At 32.9% G+C, this 16649-nt stretch overlaps 2 protein-coding genes across 3 annotated transcripts; both read left to right on the top strand.

Moving 5' to 3' along the window:
• The first annotated feature begins 4133 nt into the window (after positions 1–4133).
• LOC115976275 (protein SPIRAL1-like 2) lies at positions 4134–8255 on the top strand. 2 transcript variants are annotated; one of them, XM_031097453.1, is made up of 3 exons: positions 4134–4215; positions 6017–6295; positions 7915–8255. In XM_031097453.1, the coding sequence occupies exons 2-3, from the start codon at positions 6044–6046 to the stop codon at positions 7993–7995; spliced, it is 333 nt and encodes a 110-aa protein (XP_030953313.1). In that variant the 5' UTR covers positions 4134–4215; positions 6017–6043; the 3' UTR covers positions 7996–8255. The 2 variants fall into 2 exon arrangements, with proteins under 2 accessions (XP_030953313.1, XP_030953314.1); XM_031097454.1 differs by lacking the exon at positions 4134–4215 and adding an exon at positions 5249–5450 and having other exon boundaries at positions 7915–8239.
• Positions 8256–10910: 2655 nt separating this feature from the next.
• LOC115976274 (eukaryotic translation initiation factor 3 subunit M-like) lies at positions 10911–15238 on the top strand. Its single transcript, XM_031097451.1, has 10 exons — positions 10911–11161; positions 11501–11630; positions 12379–12517; positions 12598–12810; positions 12984–13122; positions 13895–14045; positions 14127–14236; positions 14316–14413; positions 14551–14620; positions 14956–15238. Exons 1-10 carry the CDS (start codon positions 11069–11071, stop codon positions 15043–15045), a joined length of 1233 nt encoding a protein of 410 aa, XP_030953311.1. The 5' UTR covers positions 10911–11068; the 3' UTR covers positions 15046–15238.
• Positions 15239–16649: the final 1411 nt, after the last annotated feature.

Below are 16649 nucleotides of genomic sequence, written 5' to 3'. Positions count from 1 at the left end.
GCTTTTTATTTTTGTTAATAATTTGATGTTGCCAGGTATTATATGAGTGATATAGCTTAATAGACATTACTTATTTAGTACTTAATAGTCATACACACACATATTGTTGCTACGCTTTTGTTGGGCCACATTATAGGCCATGTCACTTTTTTTATTATTTTTAACCCTTCATACATTCACTATAATCAATATTTTGTTCTCAATCTCTTGAGTCTTGACTCATCATCTCCCCATTAAAACAAACGACTAATGTTTCATTGCCTTAAATTCAACAATCAATCCTCTTTTCTCTCTCCCTTTGACTTATCATATCCTTATCAAACAAACAGCTAGATGTTTCCCCTATTTTTGACTTTCCAATTAAAATAAAGGGTCTTATTAACGAGTGTCTTTAAGGCATTAGTTAATAGACAATTTTAGAAAAATTTTAATGTTATTTTTATGATAAATACAAAAAATTGTTAAAAAAAATCAATTCCTTTTTTTTCTTTTCAACCCTCCTCTAGTCCTTTGACGCTCCTTCTTTTGACTATTTTTCTTCCCATCAAAATATTCAATTGTCTCCCTTTGGATTTAAAACCCACTAATTTAATTTTTTTAAATAGATTTTGAATTGCTTTATTTCCATCTCATAAGTCAACAAATTACAATTAGAATTGGAAAGTCCCTTTGAGGTCAGTGTTTTCTTTGCTTCCCCTGAACTTCTTTGTTTTTCTATTGCAATTTTTATGATTTGTGCTAGATTATATTTTGCGGGTTTGTAGATATTGTGTTTCTTTTTTTCAATTTTAATTGTTATTCTATTTCTTTGTATTCATGTTTACAATTTTTCTTTACATAATTGTGTTTTATCTATTAAAATTGTTTATTCTAAAGAATTGGAATTCAGTTTTCTGATTTAGTACGTGGTCATTTGCCTCCCATTTGTTTATTTTAATTTATATTTGCCTTTGTTAATTTTTAAATTAAATAGTAAATATTACATAAATCATTGCTAATTATCCTTTAATCTGATCTAAATATATGCTAATTTGTAACTTCTTTCTTAGGATACCTTGGAAGAGGAAACAAAATATCATGTGCAATAATTATGGTATTCCTCTTTTTCTTTGTGTCTAGGATTATAACTTAAATTTATATGGTTTTTTCATTAATTTTGGACAAATTATGACATAAATAATATTTTGGTAAGACAAACATACTATTTTTTTTTTTTTTTTTTACTAAAGATTAAAAATAAAAAAATCTAAGCTCTAATTCTTACCATTTACCATTTTTAAGGAAACAACTCTAGGACATTTGCGACGTTTAACTATTGCACCCATTTTATGACTAAGAACATGTGCACAATATTGCTTATATATTTTCCATGGTAATTTTAATACCCTTTACTTTGGAATTAAATATATTTTCCAAATGAAATATATACCTTGATGTGATCTCAATTTTAGGAAATCTTGCAACCGAATTCAAATCATGCTAGCCAATGTGTGTGTGTATATATATATTAATTATTTATTTATTTATTAAAATATAATAGAATGACTATGTACAATCCAACACGAATTAAATCATATTATATTAGTTAGCTTAAACTTATCTCATTCTCAAGGAGAAAAAAAAAAAAAAAGCTTAAACTTATCTCATATTATGAGTTTAATATGTTCTTTATATTTATTAAAACATTTCAAAATGATTTTGTACCATTCTACATAAATTAAATCGTCTTACCTTATTTATCTTAAACTTATCTCTTATTCTGAGTTCAATTGGGCTATGATATGTTGCTCTCGATCCATTATACTCCTTAAATCTAAAAAATTATGATAGAAATAACATAAGAAATATGATAGATATATAAAACAAGAAACCAACTAAGCCACGTTGTTCTATTTTATAAAATGATTGACATGCTTAGTGTAATGCATTTTTTTTGGGTACTTTTTCTTCTATTCATCTACACAAGCGTTTTACAAGTTCTATAATTTATTGGATTGATTAGAATGGAAATGGTTAATATATGAAGATTGAGAAGTGTTGTTAACATTTTAGCAACAATCTTTTGTGTTAGTAAAGCAATTTCAATAGTATTACTTAGAGATTTAAAACTATTAAACACATAATTACTACTTTTTTTTTCTTTAGGACAATAAGTGATAAACGGGTGTTGGGTTTTTTATATTTTTCTCTGTAATAGTGTAATTAGTTGTTTTTGGTCATTTTGGGTGATGATACTGGTATTACTAATCAAATTACATTATTTCCCTTTTTATCACTAAAACTCTGTTTACTTTCACATAGATCACAAATATATATATATATATATATATAGATAGATACACACACACATCTACTTGGATGATTTCCTTGGCAATTCTACAATCAGCAATGCATTACTCTTGTAGTATAATTTATAATTTATTGCATTGATTGTTGACAAATGATAATTTATACTCAGTAATTCAAGATCTTTCTCTCCTCCTTCTTACTAGGATGTATTTGACAACTATTATCATATTGTACACCACCATATGAATTCAATTTGCAGTTAATTTTTTTTTTTGTTCAGGCTTGGTGCACCACTAACAAGTATACTTTGTTTTCTTCTCCTACTATTTTCTTGTTTGATATGTTAAAATTATAGAAATTGTGTTTGGCTTCATCTTGCTAGGTTATTTTTCATGATCATTGGTTTATATGTTGTGATTTGGGCTAAAGATAAATGCCTAGAAGAGATTAAACAAGATACAATTGTAGAGCTACTACATGAATCTTTTAGAGAACAAGATTATTAAATGTATAAATTTCTTAGTAGCTCAACACAATGAAGTGATTCCATGGTATGCAAAAAAAAAATATGGACATGTATAAACAATTTTATCATGAATATATTTGCTTTTCGCTACCTCTTTTATGTTATTCATTGATTGAGTAAGATCTACTACACATTTAGTTTCCTCAAATTTTCATATTTTTTAAATTGTGTGGAAAGGAAAAGAAAAAAGAAAAAGAAATCAGTATATGTTTTGGGAAGATGTAATTCTACAATAGTTGATTTTCATATATGAGTTTAGTGATTATGAAAATATAAATTGTTATAAGCATATAGCTTTGTTTAATAGTTCCTATATGATAAAATGGAAATAAAGTTTGTATAAATTGCTCATGAACTTCTCTAAAAATGCAAAATAATGTTAACTTTCATATGAAAATTAAGATTCATTTTCATGTTCTACTCAACATTATACATTCACCAATTTTTTTACTATGTTTTGTTTTGATGCATATCTCACTATATTATTACATATTAAAAATATCTTTCCATATATACTAATTGAAAGTAAAATGCAACATGTTTCCTTGCCAAAAAAAAAAAAAAAATCAATATATAGACTTTTTTACTTACAGAATATATATTATATATCACAATATAATCACCTTATTTTGAGATGAGTTTGAGACTATTATTCGCTTAACAAAAAAAAATGATGTCAAATTTTCATGCGCAATTGCGCAACTTTGCGATTAGTTACTAATATAAATTGAAATAAGAGTAAGATGATATTGAGTATTATATGAGCGACGTATCTTAATGGATGTACTAATTAAGTACTTAACTGCCACAATACTAATAGAAACGGAGGGAAGAGTAAGAGACCACCATTATTTTATAGGACAATTATAAAAATGGAATCCAAAAAGAATGACTAGACGAAAGTCTTGAGACTAAAAATGAAAGCCCAATTTTTAAGTACAATAGTGTAAACAAAATTGATTCCGGTACTTTGTTCATCTCTCATTAGTCATTAGTGCTTGGGGTCGAGTTGGGTGCGACGCATTATTAATATCAGGGTTGGCGGAACTATCTGGCAAAGGGATTTAACTCGCCACAGTAGAAAAGTGATCCCTCTTCAAATTCAACTTTTTTTTTTTTTTATGCGGCCAAACAGAGAAAAGTAAAAACAAAATTTATATTAGAGCTCAATCAATCAATCAATCTCCAGGTGGACCAGCTCTCCCACTAGTTTCTTTCTTTTTCTTTTAAAAATTTGAAAAGTTTTTATTATTATTATTATTTTTTTTTTCAAAATTTGAAAGTTAAAAACTCCCTATAAAATAAATATACACAATAACTTTACTTTGCATTTGGTTCTCTCTCTCTCTCTCTCTCTCTGTCACTCTGCTTTGCTTCAAATTTGGGTCCTCAAAAGAGAGGTACGGAACCCAAACCCAAACCCAAATCTCTTCCACCACTCACCTTCTCATCTCAGATCGCATTTTCCATAACTCTCTCTGTCTCACTCATCTCATCTCATCTGCTTGTTTTCTTTCTTCCACATTTTGATATCATCCATGCCTTTCTTCTAAATTACCACTGTGATTTCATTTTCTAGTACAATTCGGATTTTGTGAAATGCTTATTGATTTATGCATTATTTTTTTGTAGCTTGTAATGGAATGACATAAAAATGTGGGTTTGAATGTGCACTATTTTGCTCCGTTGATGAACTTGATAGGAGATTTTAGAACCTTTGCTTAAATTATTTGGGAGTCTTTCTTCTTTTGTTGTTTTTGTTTTTGAGGAGAATTCACAAACTGGGTATTAAGATTTAAGATCCATGTGTTTAGAATATAGCAAAAGGAAGCTTCCTAAGTTGGGTATTGAGATTTGAATTAGTTAAGAACTTAAGATAGAGTGCAAAGGTCCATGTGGAAAAGATTCATATGGAAGAACAAACCATTATTATCCTAAGATTTAGAGAGATAGGAAATTTGTATGTTGTTGATGTTTTATAATTCCATCTGTCAAATCATATACTAGATAATAAAAGTTGCGCTCTATAATTTCTTCTCGTGGCTAACACAAGTGTTATACATGATTAACCAAAATCTACAAAAATTTAGGAATATTTTATTACTTAGTTTAAATTATTTTAGTGTCCTTTTGGATTAGGTTTTGTGGAAGATCTTATTTGTTGAAAGTTGACCGAAGTACAAAATAATGCTCTAAAAAGCTGTGCATAAACAAATAAGCTAATGGAAAAAAGCTAATCCAAATGCACACTCATCTATTATAATATTTTTTTTTAACAATAAAGTTGGTCTTACATGATGTGCTTTAACCATGTAACTTGAAATAATTTCTGTTCTTTTATTTATACTATCTATTTAATTGTTCAAATTCAATTATATTATTGAAATATTTTCTTAGTTACATGTGATTTTTTTTTTTTTTATCAATATGTGCATCAGAGAGGTAAGAATATTAATTTAGAAAAGCCTAGCATTTGTATGTGCAACACAAATCATCTGGTTGTAGGGTTGAAATATTCACATAGTGAGAAGGCAAGGTAAAGTGGAAAAGTGCATATGGAGGTTTAGAGTCTACAGACCATATGGGTCTAGCGTAGCAACTAGCAACTACATCTGCAATTTAGATATCTCATCAAGTAAGGTGCTCAGTTACCAATATAGCTTGATATTATTCAAAATTTTGATGCTGAACCACACTCACAAGGTTTATAGAAAATGCATCATCAAGTTTTTGAACTAAAATTGCGCCTGAAGCCATTCGGCCAAGAGCATATCTACCTGCGTGTCACTCATTGTTGCCCCCCAACTCCCACTTATCAAAAACTCTTTGCTTGAAATGGCATGCCTTGCACTTGTCTGGGCCATGCAGAGACTTAGACACTACATGCTAGGCTACCAAGTCTGGCTTTTGTCCAGGATGGACCCATTGATGTATCTGTTTGACATAAAAAGTATTATCAAATGACTAGACGAATATAGCTCTTTTAGGTGTCCATACATGTGCGTCTTTGTGTGTGTCCATACATGTGCATATGCATATGTGTACAAAGGCACAATCTGTGATTGACATAGTTCATGGGAGAATAATTTATGATTCTTTCTGTATTGGTGATGTTTTCTTGTACCTTCTTCCTGTATTTGCCAAAGCAAAGTGAATTTTGAGGTTTGGAAGTTCTCATAATGGGTCATTATGTAAATTTAGGAAATTCTACTGAGTTAAGGAAACAAAATGGGACGTGGACGTGGTGTTAACGCTGTTGGTGGACAGAGTTCTTTGGGTTACCTATTTGGAAGTGGAGAGACCACTAGCAATGCCCAACCTGCTCAGAACCAAGGGCCAGAAGCAAACATTGGACCTTCTCAGAAGACTACTGCTGCTGCTTCACAACCAATTGAAAAGCATATTCGAGCAGTTGTTCCAGCGTATCTTACAAACAATTACTTCCGGGCAGATGGGCAGAATTGTGGCAACTTTATCACGGTATGATCCTAGTGAAGCATGTAGAGATGATTTAGATTATATCCAATAGTCATTTTTCCTAGATTTTGATTTTGTCTTATTGTTTTTCCTAAATCTATAGGCCCTTTGAATTCTTTTGGGTACTCAAGTCTTGGGACGGATATATTTAGAGAAAGAAAAAGATTAGAAATAAAAATCCTTCTATTTGCATTTGTTATCCAAGATAAAGTAAATCCACAAAATCTAAAAGGTATCAAAGCGGGGGTGATTGAAGTATGTTGGAGTAGAAAAACAATTCAAAAAGAGAACAACCAAGGTTAGCCTAAACTCATATCTGACAAAAATTACCAAAAAAAAAAAAAAAAAAAGAAGAAGAAGAAGAAAGAAAGAAAGAAAAAGAAAAAAGGAACTCCTAGAAGGTTCGTCCAATTGTAAATTATAATTGAGAAGTGATTTTGAAGCAACTGCATAGACGAAGGTATAGAGATCTTCTTTGTTCTACCTGCTTACTCTAATTGCCTTGTGGGGCTTGATAGTTTAGGTGGGTTCTTACTGAGAGAATGCGTATACCTCTACTTCTGTATATTACTCAACTTAGATGTAGCATGTATTTTTCTACGTGATGGTTTCTATGAGGATCATGCCTGCTCTTATGTAGAAACTTCCATGAGTTTCAACGTCTCTTATCTTTATAAGTTTCCTGGTCAATTGGTCATTTGTAATTGTAATTTGTGACATTCACTTAAGAGACTGCTTGCTTATCACTAGTTTCAAACTGAGAATTTTCCTTGGGATCATATGTGCTTGTCAAATGAGTTGGTAGTGTCTGCATTGAGTGTGTTCTTATTTAGTTCTTTTTAAAGAATGGATAACAAGGTCAGAAATTGGTTTGGCTGCATTGTAGTTGCAAATTCATAACTTTCAATACATTATGGATGGAATAACTTTCATAAGCCTGATACATTATTATTAGAATTACATAAGACTCCCCCATCTGTTAGTATGGCACAGGGTGGGGGGCTGGTGCTAATTACCGCATCATTACTGCAAGTCATCATTAAGCTTGATTTGGTTTCCCCCTTTTATCTGGAACTATCGAGTGATTGAGTAATTTCTAATATGCATAGAAATACAATAGGGAGCTTATAAGCTAATATGACAAGGATGCGCTGGGAACCAAAAGAATTCCATTTTGTTCATGTGTTCAATACAATAGCATTGTGTCCTTTTGACAAGCATGGTATGTTCCACTGTAAAATAATAGCCTGCTTTTTTGTTCAGATATGATTTCCAAACTTCTCCAAACTATAACTGATATTGCAGCACATTATGATATGAATGTGCACTCTGGTTTAAAATTGGAGAAATGCACTTAAACCATATCTTAGTTCTTCTACCTATAGCATTTTGTCTCTTTTCATTAATTCCTTTTCAGTGGAGGATATCCTATTCATTGCAGTTTGGAGGGAGCTTGTAATTTAGTTTTGATTTTTGATTTTGTTCCTTTTCCCTGAAGAATACTGATAGTTCTATGCCCTAAGTGATTTGTCCTTGATTATGCAATTTGATTTTCAAGGATCTCTTCTACAATCATAATATTTTGATTATGTTTTCTAAATGGCTTGCTAATCTGGGTGCAGAATCGACCATCTACCAAAGTTCAATCTGCTCCTGGTGGTGCATCTTCACTGGGTTACCTCTTTGGTGGTGTTGGGGACTGAATTCTTTGATCTTCAAGGATGCATAAACCGTGCACAGTTTAGCAGATGCCATTCGCTATTATGAAAATTAGTGTCTCTATCCAGAAAAAAGTTTGCTTTGTCCTTGTGCAGTGTAATGTGTTGCCTTGATGTAATTCATGTGGCCGGACATATGTAGTCTTGGATTTCGTTATCAAAACCTCGCCCTTGTTCAGTATTTGGTCTGTTTATCATATATGTTAACTAAAATATTTTTCTACGTTCAGTCATTTTTTTCCCAATGACAATTGGCCATCATGCAAAAGAGACATTAAATCTTCCCACTCATCACCGTGGCCATTTTGAGCAATTGCACAAATTAAGCACTTAAGCTTCATGTGACTATAAACGAGTCAGCTAGAGTTGTGCTAATGCAGCAAACTAACATGAACTTATGATAACCACATGAGCTAGAGTTGTGTTTATGGTGGTATACACAGCTTGATCAAACCTATTTTATAAGTTTTCCTAGAGAATATGAATGGAGTGTGTTACTGTGTATGTGTGAATCAAATTAAATAAACCTGAGTAATAGTAAAAATAAAATTAGGGAAGTAAATAATTATTTTTTTAGAGAGTTTTAACCTATGACATTTGTTCATGATGATAGCTCTTTATTATCAAGTCAAGACACCAATTAGTTTTTGGTATAGGCGGAGATGGAACTCTAAATCTGTTATATAACAATTAGAGATTTTACTGGTTGAACTAACTAAAATCCACGAGTAAATAATTAAACATGAAGAGAGACCTATTGGCCACCTGCAATACGAGCTCATTAAATAGCTTTAGCTAGTTGTGGACTGATCTAAATGGGTGTCTGTACACTTCAGCAATCTCCCTCTCTAATCCAATTCTTTAGTTATAATTTATGCCAGTCAACCTTGCACAAAGCTCAAACTTCTCTTAGGCATAACCTTAGTCAAGCTTTTAGTTGGATTCGTATTAATGTGAATATTTTTTCAATAATTTATAAACGTTGTTCAACAACTAGTTGTGGCCAAAAATATCTCACATCGATGTGTTTTGTGCTTGAATAATACATAGCATTCTTTTACTCAAGCTTGATGCACTCTTTATTGTCACAATAAACTACATGCTCTCGTCTTGTTTCAAAAGTCTTGAAGAAACTCCCGTTAAAAAAAAAAAAATCTTGGAGAAACCGTTTCCAAATCATCTCTTTCCTAATTTTTGTTGTGACAATAGTATACTCATCTTTAGTTGTATTGTAGATAAGATAAGGCACTTTTTAGTTTGGACAATTAGAATACTACTCCCTCTACGAAAGTAAACAAGAATTCAAAACTAAAAGTGGGTTTCAGTTAGTTGAATTAGTAAAGTTTCTAATGGTTGAATAAGAAATCTGAGATTCAATCCCTGTTTACAATAAAAATCGTTTGGTGTTTTGGTCTGATGATAATCAGGAGCGGATGTTATAAGTTGAAACTCTTTAAAAAAAAAAAAAGAAAATCCAAAACTAAGTGTTCATCCATGAAGGTCACTCGCTATATTGTATAGCTTAAGGCTACAACTAATTTTGTAATTAAATTTTTTCCCTTTTTTTGTTAAAACTGGGAATAAGTATAGATTAGGAATTAATAAGTCTGTTACAAAACATATCAGACTTGTCAAAAGCCAATAAACTTTCCACTATAGGCGGTGGTTCCATAAAAACAACAAAAGGAGTACTAGCACCCGATCCCATTTTAGTCAATGCATTAGCACATTGGTTAGCTTCACGATATATGTGCTCTATTCGTTTGTTGGGGATAACTTTCAATAGGTTTTTGTAGTCAGATAATAAATGTTCCATTAACAAATTTACACTATTATTGTTCATCAATTAGACAACACTCAAAGCATCTAATTCAATTATTTAACTGCTTAAGCTCCTTAGCAAGAATTAGTCCATCCCGAAAGCCCATAGCTTTGTAATGAAGCTATTGGTGATGCCAAGGGATCTAACGTAGTAGCCTCTAATCATGTCCCCATTATGATTCCGAATCTACAAATTTTACCACCTTTAGACAAATGTCTTACAAAAACTTATTTGACTTTTTAACTATATATAATTCATGTTTGGGAACGGCTTGTGTCCAGTGGCCAGTTCCACTAGACACGTTGGGATATGGACACGTGTCCAGTGGAACTGGCCACTAGACACAAGTGCCACCCTTCATGTTTAGTAACTTTCAAAGCTACAATATGCTTGCACTTGTTTGAAGTGACCACCAAGAAATATAATAACTAGTTTAACATTCTTTAAGTTAATCCTCTCAAGTTGCCACTCAATATACTTATTTTGTGACAACCATAATTTCCAATTGATTCAATAAATTTAAACACCTGATGTTTATATTATTGAGTCGGAGAATTGTGACATGATCCTTATGGTGTATTGAATAATTTCTTCTACAACGATATAATAATGTAGTAATCGATATATATATATATATATATTATATTATTTTTTTTGGGTGATAAGTAATCAAAATTTTACCTAGTAAATTATGAAAGAGGCCAAACCACGTGAAGGTAAATTGTTAAATTTACATGTCAATGTTGATAAAATTTCAAAGTAAAAGGTTTTCCACATTTTTGGATGTTTGGCCCAACTAAAAATGTTGGTCAAATTGAAAGCAATTTAAATTCTACAAGTATAAAACAAGTTTTAGGAGTTTAAATTATAGTGGATTTTGGTAATGTAAATTTGATGGCACTATGTATTTATGTTTACGATATTAGATTTTGTGAGATTTTACTATTGGTATGATAAAATTTGTGTTCACGAACATTTTTTTATTTTAATATAAAAATAGAATTTTAAAATTAAAATTTTTTCCCATTAGAGCCAAACGTTTAAAAATATATTCTAATATAAAAGATAGACAAAGTTATAGACGGAAAACCTCAGTTTCCAAACACTCCCAAAGCAACTCATATCCCAAACCCATTACCATACACCTAGGGTTTCTCTCTCTCTCTCTCTCTCTCTCTGCTCTGCTGCAAAAAGCTAGGGTTTGGAAATCCATTACTGTTGCAGAGAGCTTCAACAATGACGACTGTGGTCCCCACCTCCGAAGAAGATCCCGCCCTCGCCGTCGTCCGATTCACTTCCGAGCTCGCCTGGGCCGACGCCGGTCCTGAGGTACCTACACCCCACACCCATCTCTCTCAATCACGCCCATATATATAGGAATCTATGCGTGTATATATATCCTAAAGATTTTGCATAATTCGCGATTTCTATAATTTGTACTCAATTCGATCGTAGAAATTTATGAAGTAGTCATTAGATTTTGATTTGTTGTCTAGTTCTGTAAATTCTCTGTTTGGGTACTTAGAAAATGTGGGAAATAAAGGGAATTGTAACATGGGATGTCAAGTTTTTTCTTTCTGTGATTTGTCTAAGGAAATTTTTTTTAATGTTTATGTGTATGTTTTAGAGATTTGGTGTATGAAATTGTTTATCTGGGTCATTGGTCAGGTTGCCGAGCGGCAAGTTTCCACGCTGTGTATGGAAGCTCAAGAATGCATCGTAATGAACAAGTGGCTTGAGTTGGCGTCACTTATGCTCACGTCTGCTGACTTGATATTCTCAAAGGTTTCCGACAAAGGTGCAAATGCTCGTTTTTGCTTCATTTTTTTTTTTTTTTTTTTTAAATTTTTGTAGAGAAGTTTTGTTTTGATTGAAAATAGTGTAAAGCACTGCAACACTTTAGTGAATGATATGTGGTAATGAATTTGTGTTATGTTAACTGCTTCACTCATGGTTGTTTGAACAATTTGATGGTTTGTAATTTGCATGGGGATAAGGGTTAGGATTGGTCTTTTTGGTGGTAGATAGTACCCGGTTGTCGGTATTGGACAGGCTGCAGAAGTTTGACATGAATTCAAATATATGGATATGAGGAAGGATTTTTAAATTTAGCACATTATCAGGAAGCAAGTAGCTTGAGTACCCACCAATTTGTTTAAGTCATGGCTAGTTTGGGTGATTGATTTCAGATGTGCTTGTTGTTAAGTTGTTGGTCTATGGAGGAGCTTATTTATGATACGAATCCAGGACTGTTTAGAATAAAATTTAAAAAAAGAACTTATGTAAGAATTGGAAGCTAGAAGCTTTTCAAGTGCTGCATCCATTTCTTTAGTCAATTTATGTACTAAAATTAAATATTATTTTTGCCTAATCTTTTACTATAATATGTTTCAAATTATATGGTGGCCATTGTAGACTTTGTCAATCATGTAATCCGATATTTGGTGATTAATTTACTAACAATGCATATGTTTATTTTTATGGATACTCATCAATGTCATCATTCAATATGAACAAGAATTACTGTGTTTTGTTTTCTACCACAGATCTTGAGTGCATCTTTACTGTTATCTGCAATCTTGTTACGAAGTCTGAAAGTCCAGATGAAGAGCTTGAGATGGCAAAGCTTATATCAGCAAAAATTACTCATCAACCAAATGATAAACCTGCATTGCGCTTAAAGATGTAAAGTCACATGATTATTGTAGTTTTAATTTTAAGGTTTCGATGACACTGTCTAATTAATATATATGTTTTCACTATAGTGTGTTCAACCTGTACAATCTACTGGGGAATCCATACAGCCGGTTCCATGTTTACATGAATGCCCTAAATTTGGCACTCAATGGGAAAGCCACTGAACATATCGTACCTTCATTCAGAAAGATTGATAGCTTCCTCAAAGAGTGGGGTATTGGGATCTCGGATCAGCGGGACCTTTTTCTGACCATATCTAATGTTTTGAAAGAAAATAAAAGGTATGATGGGAAGGGTTTCTCTTACCCAAAACTGAAATTATTTATCTGTGTCTTCCTTGGATGGGAAATGTTCTTGTGGTTTCAAGTTATCACTAAGTACCGACCTAATAAAAAGGATTCTTATTGTCTATGCATGTCATTATTAACTTTTTTTTTTTGTTAAATAATTTCAGCTCTGGAAAGGAGTCCTTCAAATTCCTGACCAAATACTTAGCAACTTTTTCTGGTGAAGATGCACATATAATGAGTGAAGCCAAGGAGGAAGCTGTGCGCACAATTGTGGAATTTGTGAAGGCACCTGACATGTTTCAGGTATCATCTTATGGAACTAAATGACTTTATTGGCTACTATGACTAAGTATGCTGCTTAACATTTCTGGGCTTCTCTGTATTAATACTATTTTGTTCTACTAACATTGTAATAGTATTGTATACTATAACCTATCAAAAAAAAAAAAAAGTATTGTATACTATATAAGTTCCTTTATAATTATGCTAAAATATCTTCCTTTTTGGTCTCAATAGTTTATGTAAGATTGTTTTAAATGATATAATGGTGCCCGACTCTCTTTTTCTTTGAGCTTTCAGAGAAATGAAAATTTTGTATCTTTTTGTGTATTAAGTGAACCCAAAAGAACCTTATTTATTGTATAATTGAGGGGAGGGGGAGACTGTAGAATGTTTTATGGTCTTATAATGTAATGGTGTGAGGTGAACTGTGAATAACTGAGCACATCTTAACAAAATAGCCATAGCAGCAATCTAATGAATCTATTTAACTAGTAATTGTTCTCAAGGTTAACTTGAGAAAATGCAATGCTGAATCACTTATTGTTTTTCCATCCTTTTCTTGTTCTTAGATGGAGAAACTTGGGTTGTGTGATGTCTTACTTTTGGAAGAACGTGACCATATTTTGGAGTTAACTTTAATGCAGTTTGTATGCTTTTTGGCCACACTGAAGTTCACTTTTGCCTTTGTCTAAGTGCATCAATATATGCATGTCTTCAGTATTTTTTATTTCTTTCGCCTAGATTTTGCTCCAGATTTTAGAAATGTGGAAATGAATTTTTATCTATGTTGCAGTGTGATTTGCTAGATATGCCTGCTGTGGGGCAGTTGGAGAAGGATGCTAAATATGCATCGGTGTATCAGCTTCTGAAGATCTTTCTGACTCAGAGACTTGATGCCTATTTGGAGTTTCAGGCTGCAAATTCTACTTCACTTAAAAGCTGTGGTAAATTTTCTGTATTATGTGATTTCAAATGAGCCAAGCCTTCTTCACCTTTAATAACTTATGCGCCTTGCAATGGTCTAGGTCTTGTCCATGAAGACTGTATCACGAAGATGCGATTAATGTCATTGGTGGATCTTGCTTCAGATGAATCTGGCCAGATTCCATATGTTCTCATTAGAGATACACTGAGGGTAAATTTACTTTACTGTTCTGCATTTGTTGGTTTTGTTATTGTCCTGTTGCATTTATTTTAATTGATTTAAGTTGCAGATCAATGATGATGAGGTGGAATTATGGGTGGTTAAGGCAATAAGTGCCAAGTTAATTGACTGTAAAATGGACCAGATGAATCAAGTTGTTATTGTGAGGTGAGTCCATATCTCTTTGTGGTGTAGCTTTGATTATAGCAAGATCTGATTTCAGTTCTTAGGTGTTTATGTATGGTACATAGCTTATAACCGATGTCAATTTCTTGTTCTTTTACTGATTCGTGGTTGATGTGCAGCCGTTGTACTGAGCGTGTTTTTGGGCAGAATCAGTGGCAAACACTTAAATCAAAGCTTTCAACATGGAGGGTAAAGAACTTCCCCCATTTTCTTTGAAATAAATATGCACCCTTTGTTATTTACTTTCCAGAAAGAGTATTATATCAATATATAGTAAATTTGGCTTCTGGCTAGTAAAGAAAATTAATGTTGGTCTTGGAGAAAGTTTAGTCTGTCAATAAAATGAGAGATTTGTGAAGTTGTTGGGTTTTCTCTGCTGATCTGATTCTCTCTGGATTTTATGTTCACTAATTGGACATTCTTTTCTGATTATTGACGTAAATTGTTTATCAGATAATGATTAGATATAACACCACTATATTCTATTCATCAAGCTTCTAATTTCATGACAATTATGTTTTTAGGGTAATATTGCAAGCGTCATCAGCACCATTCAAGCCAACAGGATCACTGAAGATGGGTCACAGGCAATGCAAGGCTTGATGATCCGTTGAAGCGTTCTTTTTATTTTTATTTTTATAAAATTAACATTTAGTATGAGAGACCTTTGTCAAGAGATAGCCGAAGCTGTGATGTGATGCTCAGTTACAGACTTGTGATTCTCATTTAATTTTGGAACTTAAAAATCCAAATGTTTTGGAAATTTTGACGGAATGTCAGTATGAGCAGTTAATTTATTTGGATCCATGTTATGCGCCTTCTCAAAAGCATGGAATCGGTCTTATTGAACAAATAAAATTATAGAATGCTGATCTGAAACAAGTAGTAGTAGTAGTAGTAGTAGTATATATTTGAAGCATTATTTGATATCATTGATCGATCAACAGAGATATACAAATATTAGTAGTAGCAAACCAGACAAGGGCCATAAGGAGATAAAGAGAAGGCAAAATGATATATATATATATATATATATATAGATGAACTTCAATCTTTATTGAAAGAGGAAAAGACTAACAAAGACTGACATCTGCCATACAAACCTCCAAGAGAGTTTCAGGCAGGCTGTGGTAATGAAAGCAAAAAGACGCAGACGAAAAAGCAAAAAGATGTAGACGAAAGACAAATCCTAGCTACTTTATGAGCAGCAAGGTTACAAAGCCTACTAGTCCAGCGAAAGGAACAAGAAACAAAAGACTCTTTCAAACTAAAAATAATACAAATCACATTACTATAGACCATTCAGGAGTAAATTTAGGTGAGAAGAGGGGGTCAAAGCAGGCTTTAGCGTCACACTTGAAGATAATATGGCTTCAATTTTCATAATTAGCCAACTGCACAGCCCATAGGATAGCGCTTGCTTCTGCGATGATAGGGGAGCGGGCTGGGATCAGCTTTGCCCATACTATAGCAGCGTCAGTATTGTCTGCGGATGTTCTGAGCTCGTTAGATTTCTAAATTCAGCAAACTTCCGATGGATCTGTTTGATAGCTTCCTGGATTTCAGTATGGATCCCCTGGTGAAAAGATTGGTTTCTAACACACCGTATTTCATCAAGAATAAAAGCCATTTGGAGGGATATGAGCCATACATCTTCATCGGGGCAGTAGAGGCTTTGGGAGGCTCAAAAACTAGCTTGATGATACTTTCAGGGGTAGCTAGTTGGTGTTCTTCAGGATTGAAGCCCCAACAACAGGTGTACCGGAGGGCTCTGGCGATAGGACAAGTTACGAAGAGATGAACAAAGGATTCAACTTCTTGTTTGCAAAGTTCACAACAAGAATCTTAGATCGGCATTCTTTGCATGAGATTTTCTTTGGTGGGGAGAACGTTGTTACCCAATCTCCATAAGAACATCTTCAATCTTTCTGGTGCTCTAGCCTTCCAATTTTTTTTTTCCAAGGGATTGCCTGTGGGAGGGGTTATGGAAGTAATCTCACTCTCAACTCGGTAGGCAGACTTGATAGTGAAAACACCTTTGGAGTTTGGTGTCCAAATCAAAACTTGTCTGGCTTGGACCTAATAGGAATAGGGATGGATAGGATAGCCTTAGCTGATTCATGATCGAAAAGCTCAAGAACCATATTGGGTCTCCAAGCATGTTGAGCATGGACAATGAGCTGATAAACCATAAGATGGGAGGAAGCTGATGCCTCGT

The sequence above is a fragment of the Quercus lobata genome, chromosome 2 (assembly GCF_001633185.2).
Source record: "Quercus lobata isolate SW786 chromosome 2, ValleyOak3.0 Primary Assembly, whole genome shotgun sequence".
NCBI lineage: Eukaryota > Viridiplantae > Streptophyta > Magnoliopsida > Fagales > Fagaceae > Quercus > Quercus lobata.
Note: the sequence above shows the minus strand (reverse complement) of the source record. Positions and strands in the feature narration are given on the sequence as shown.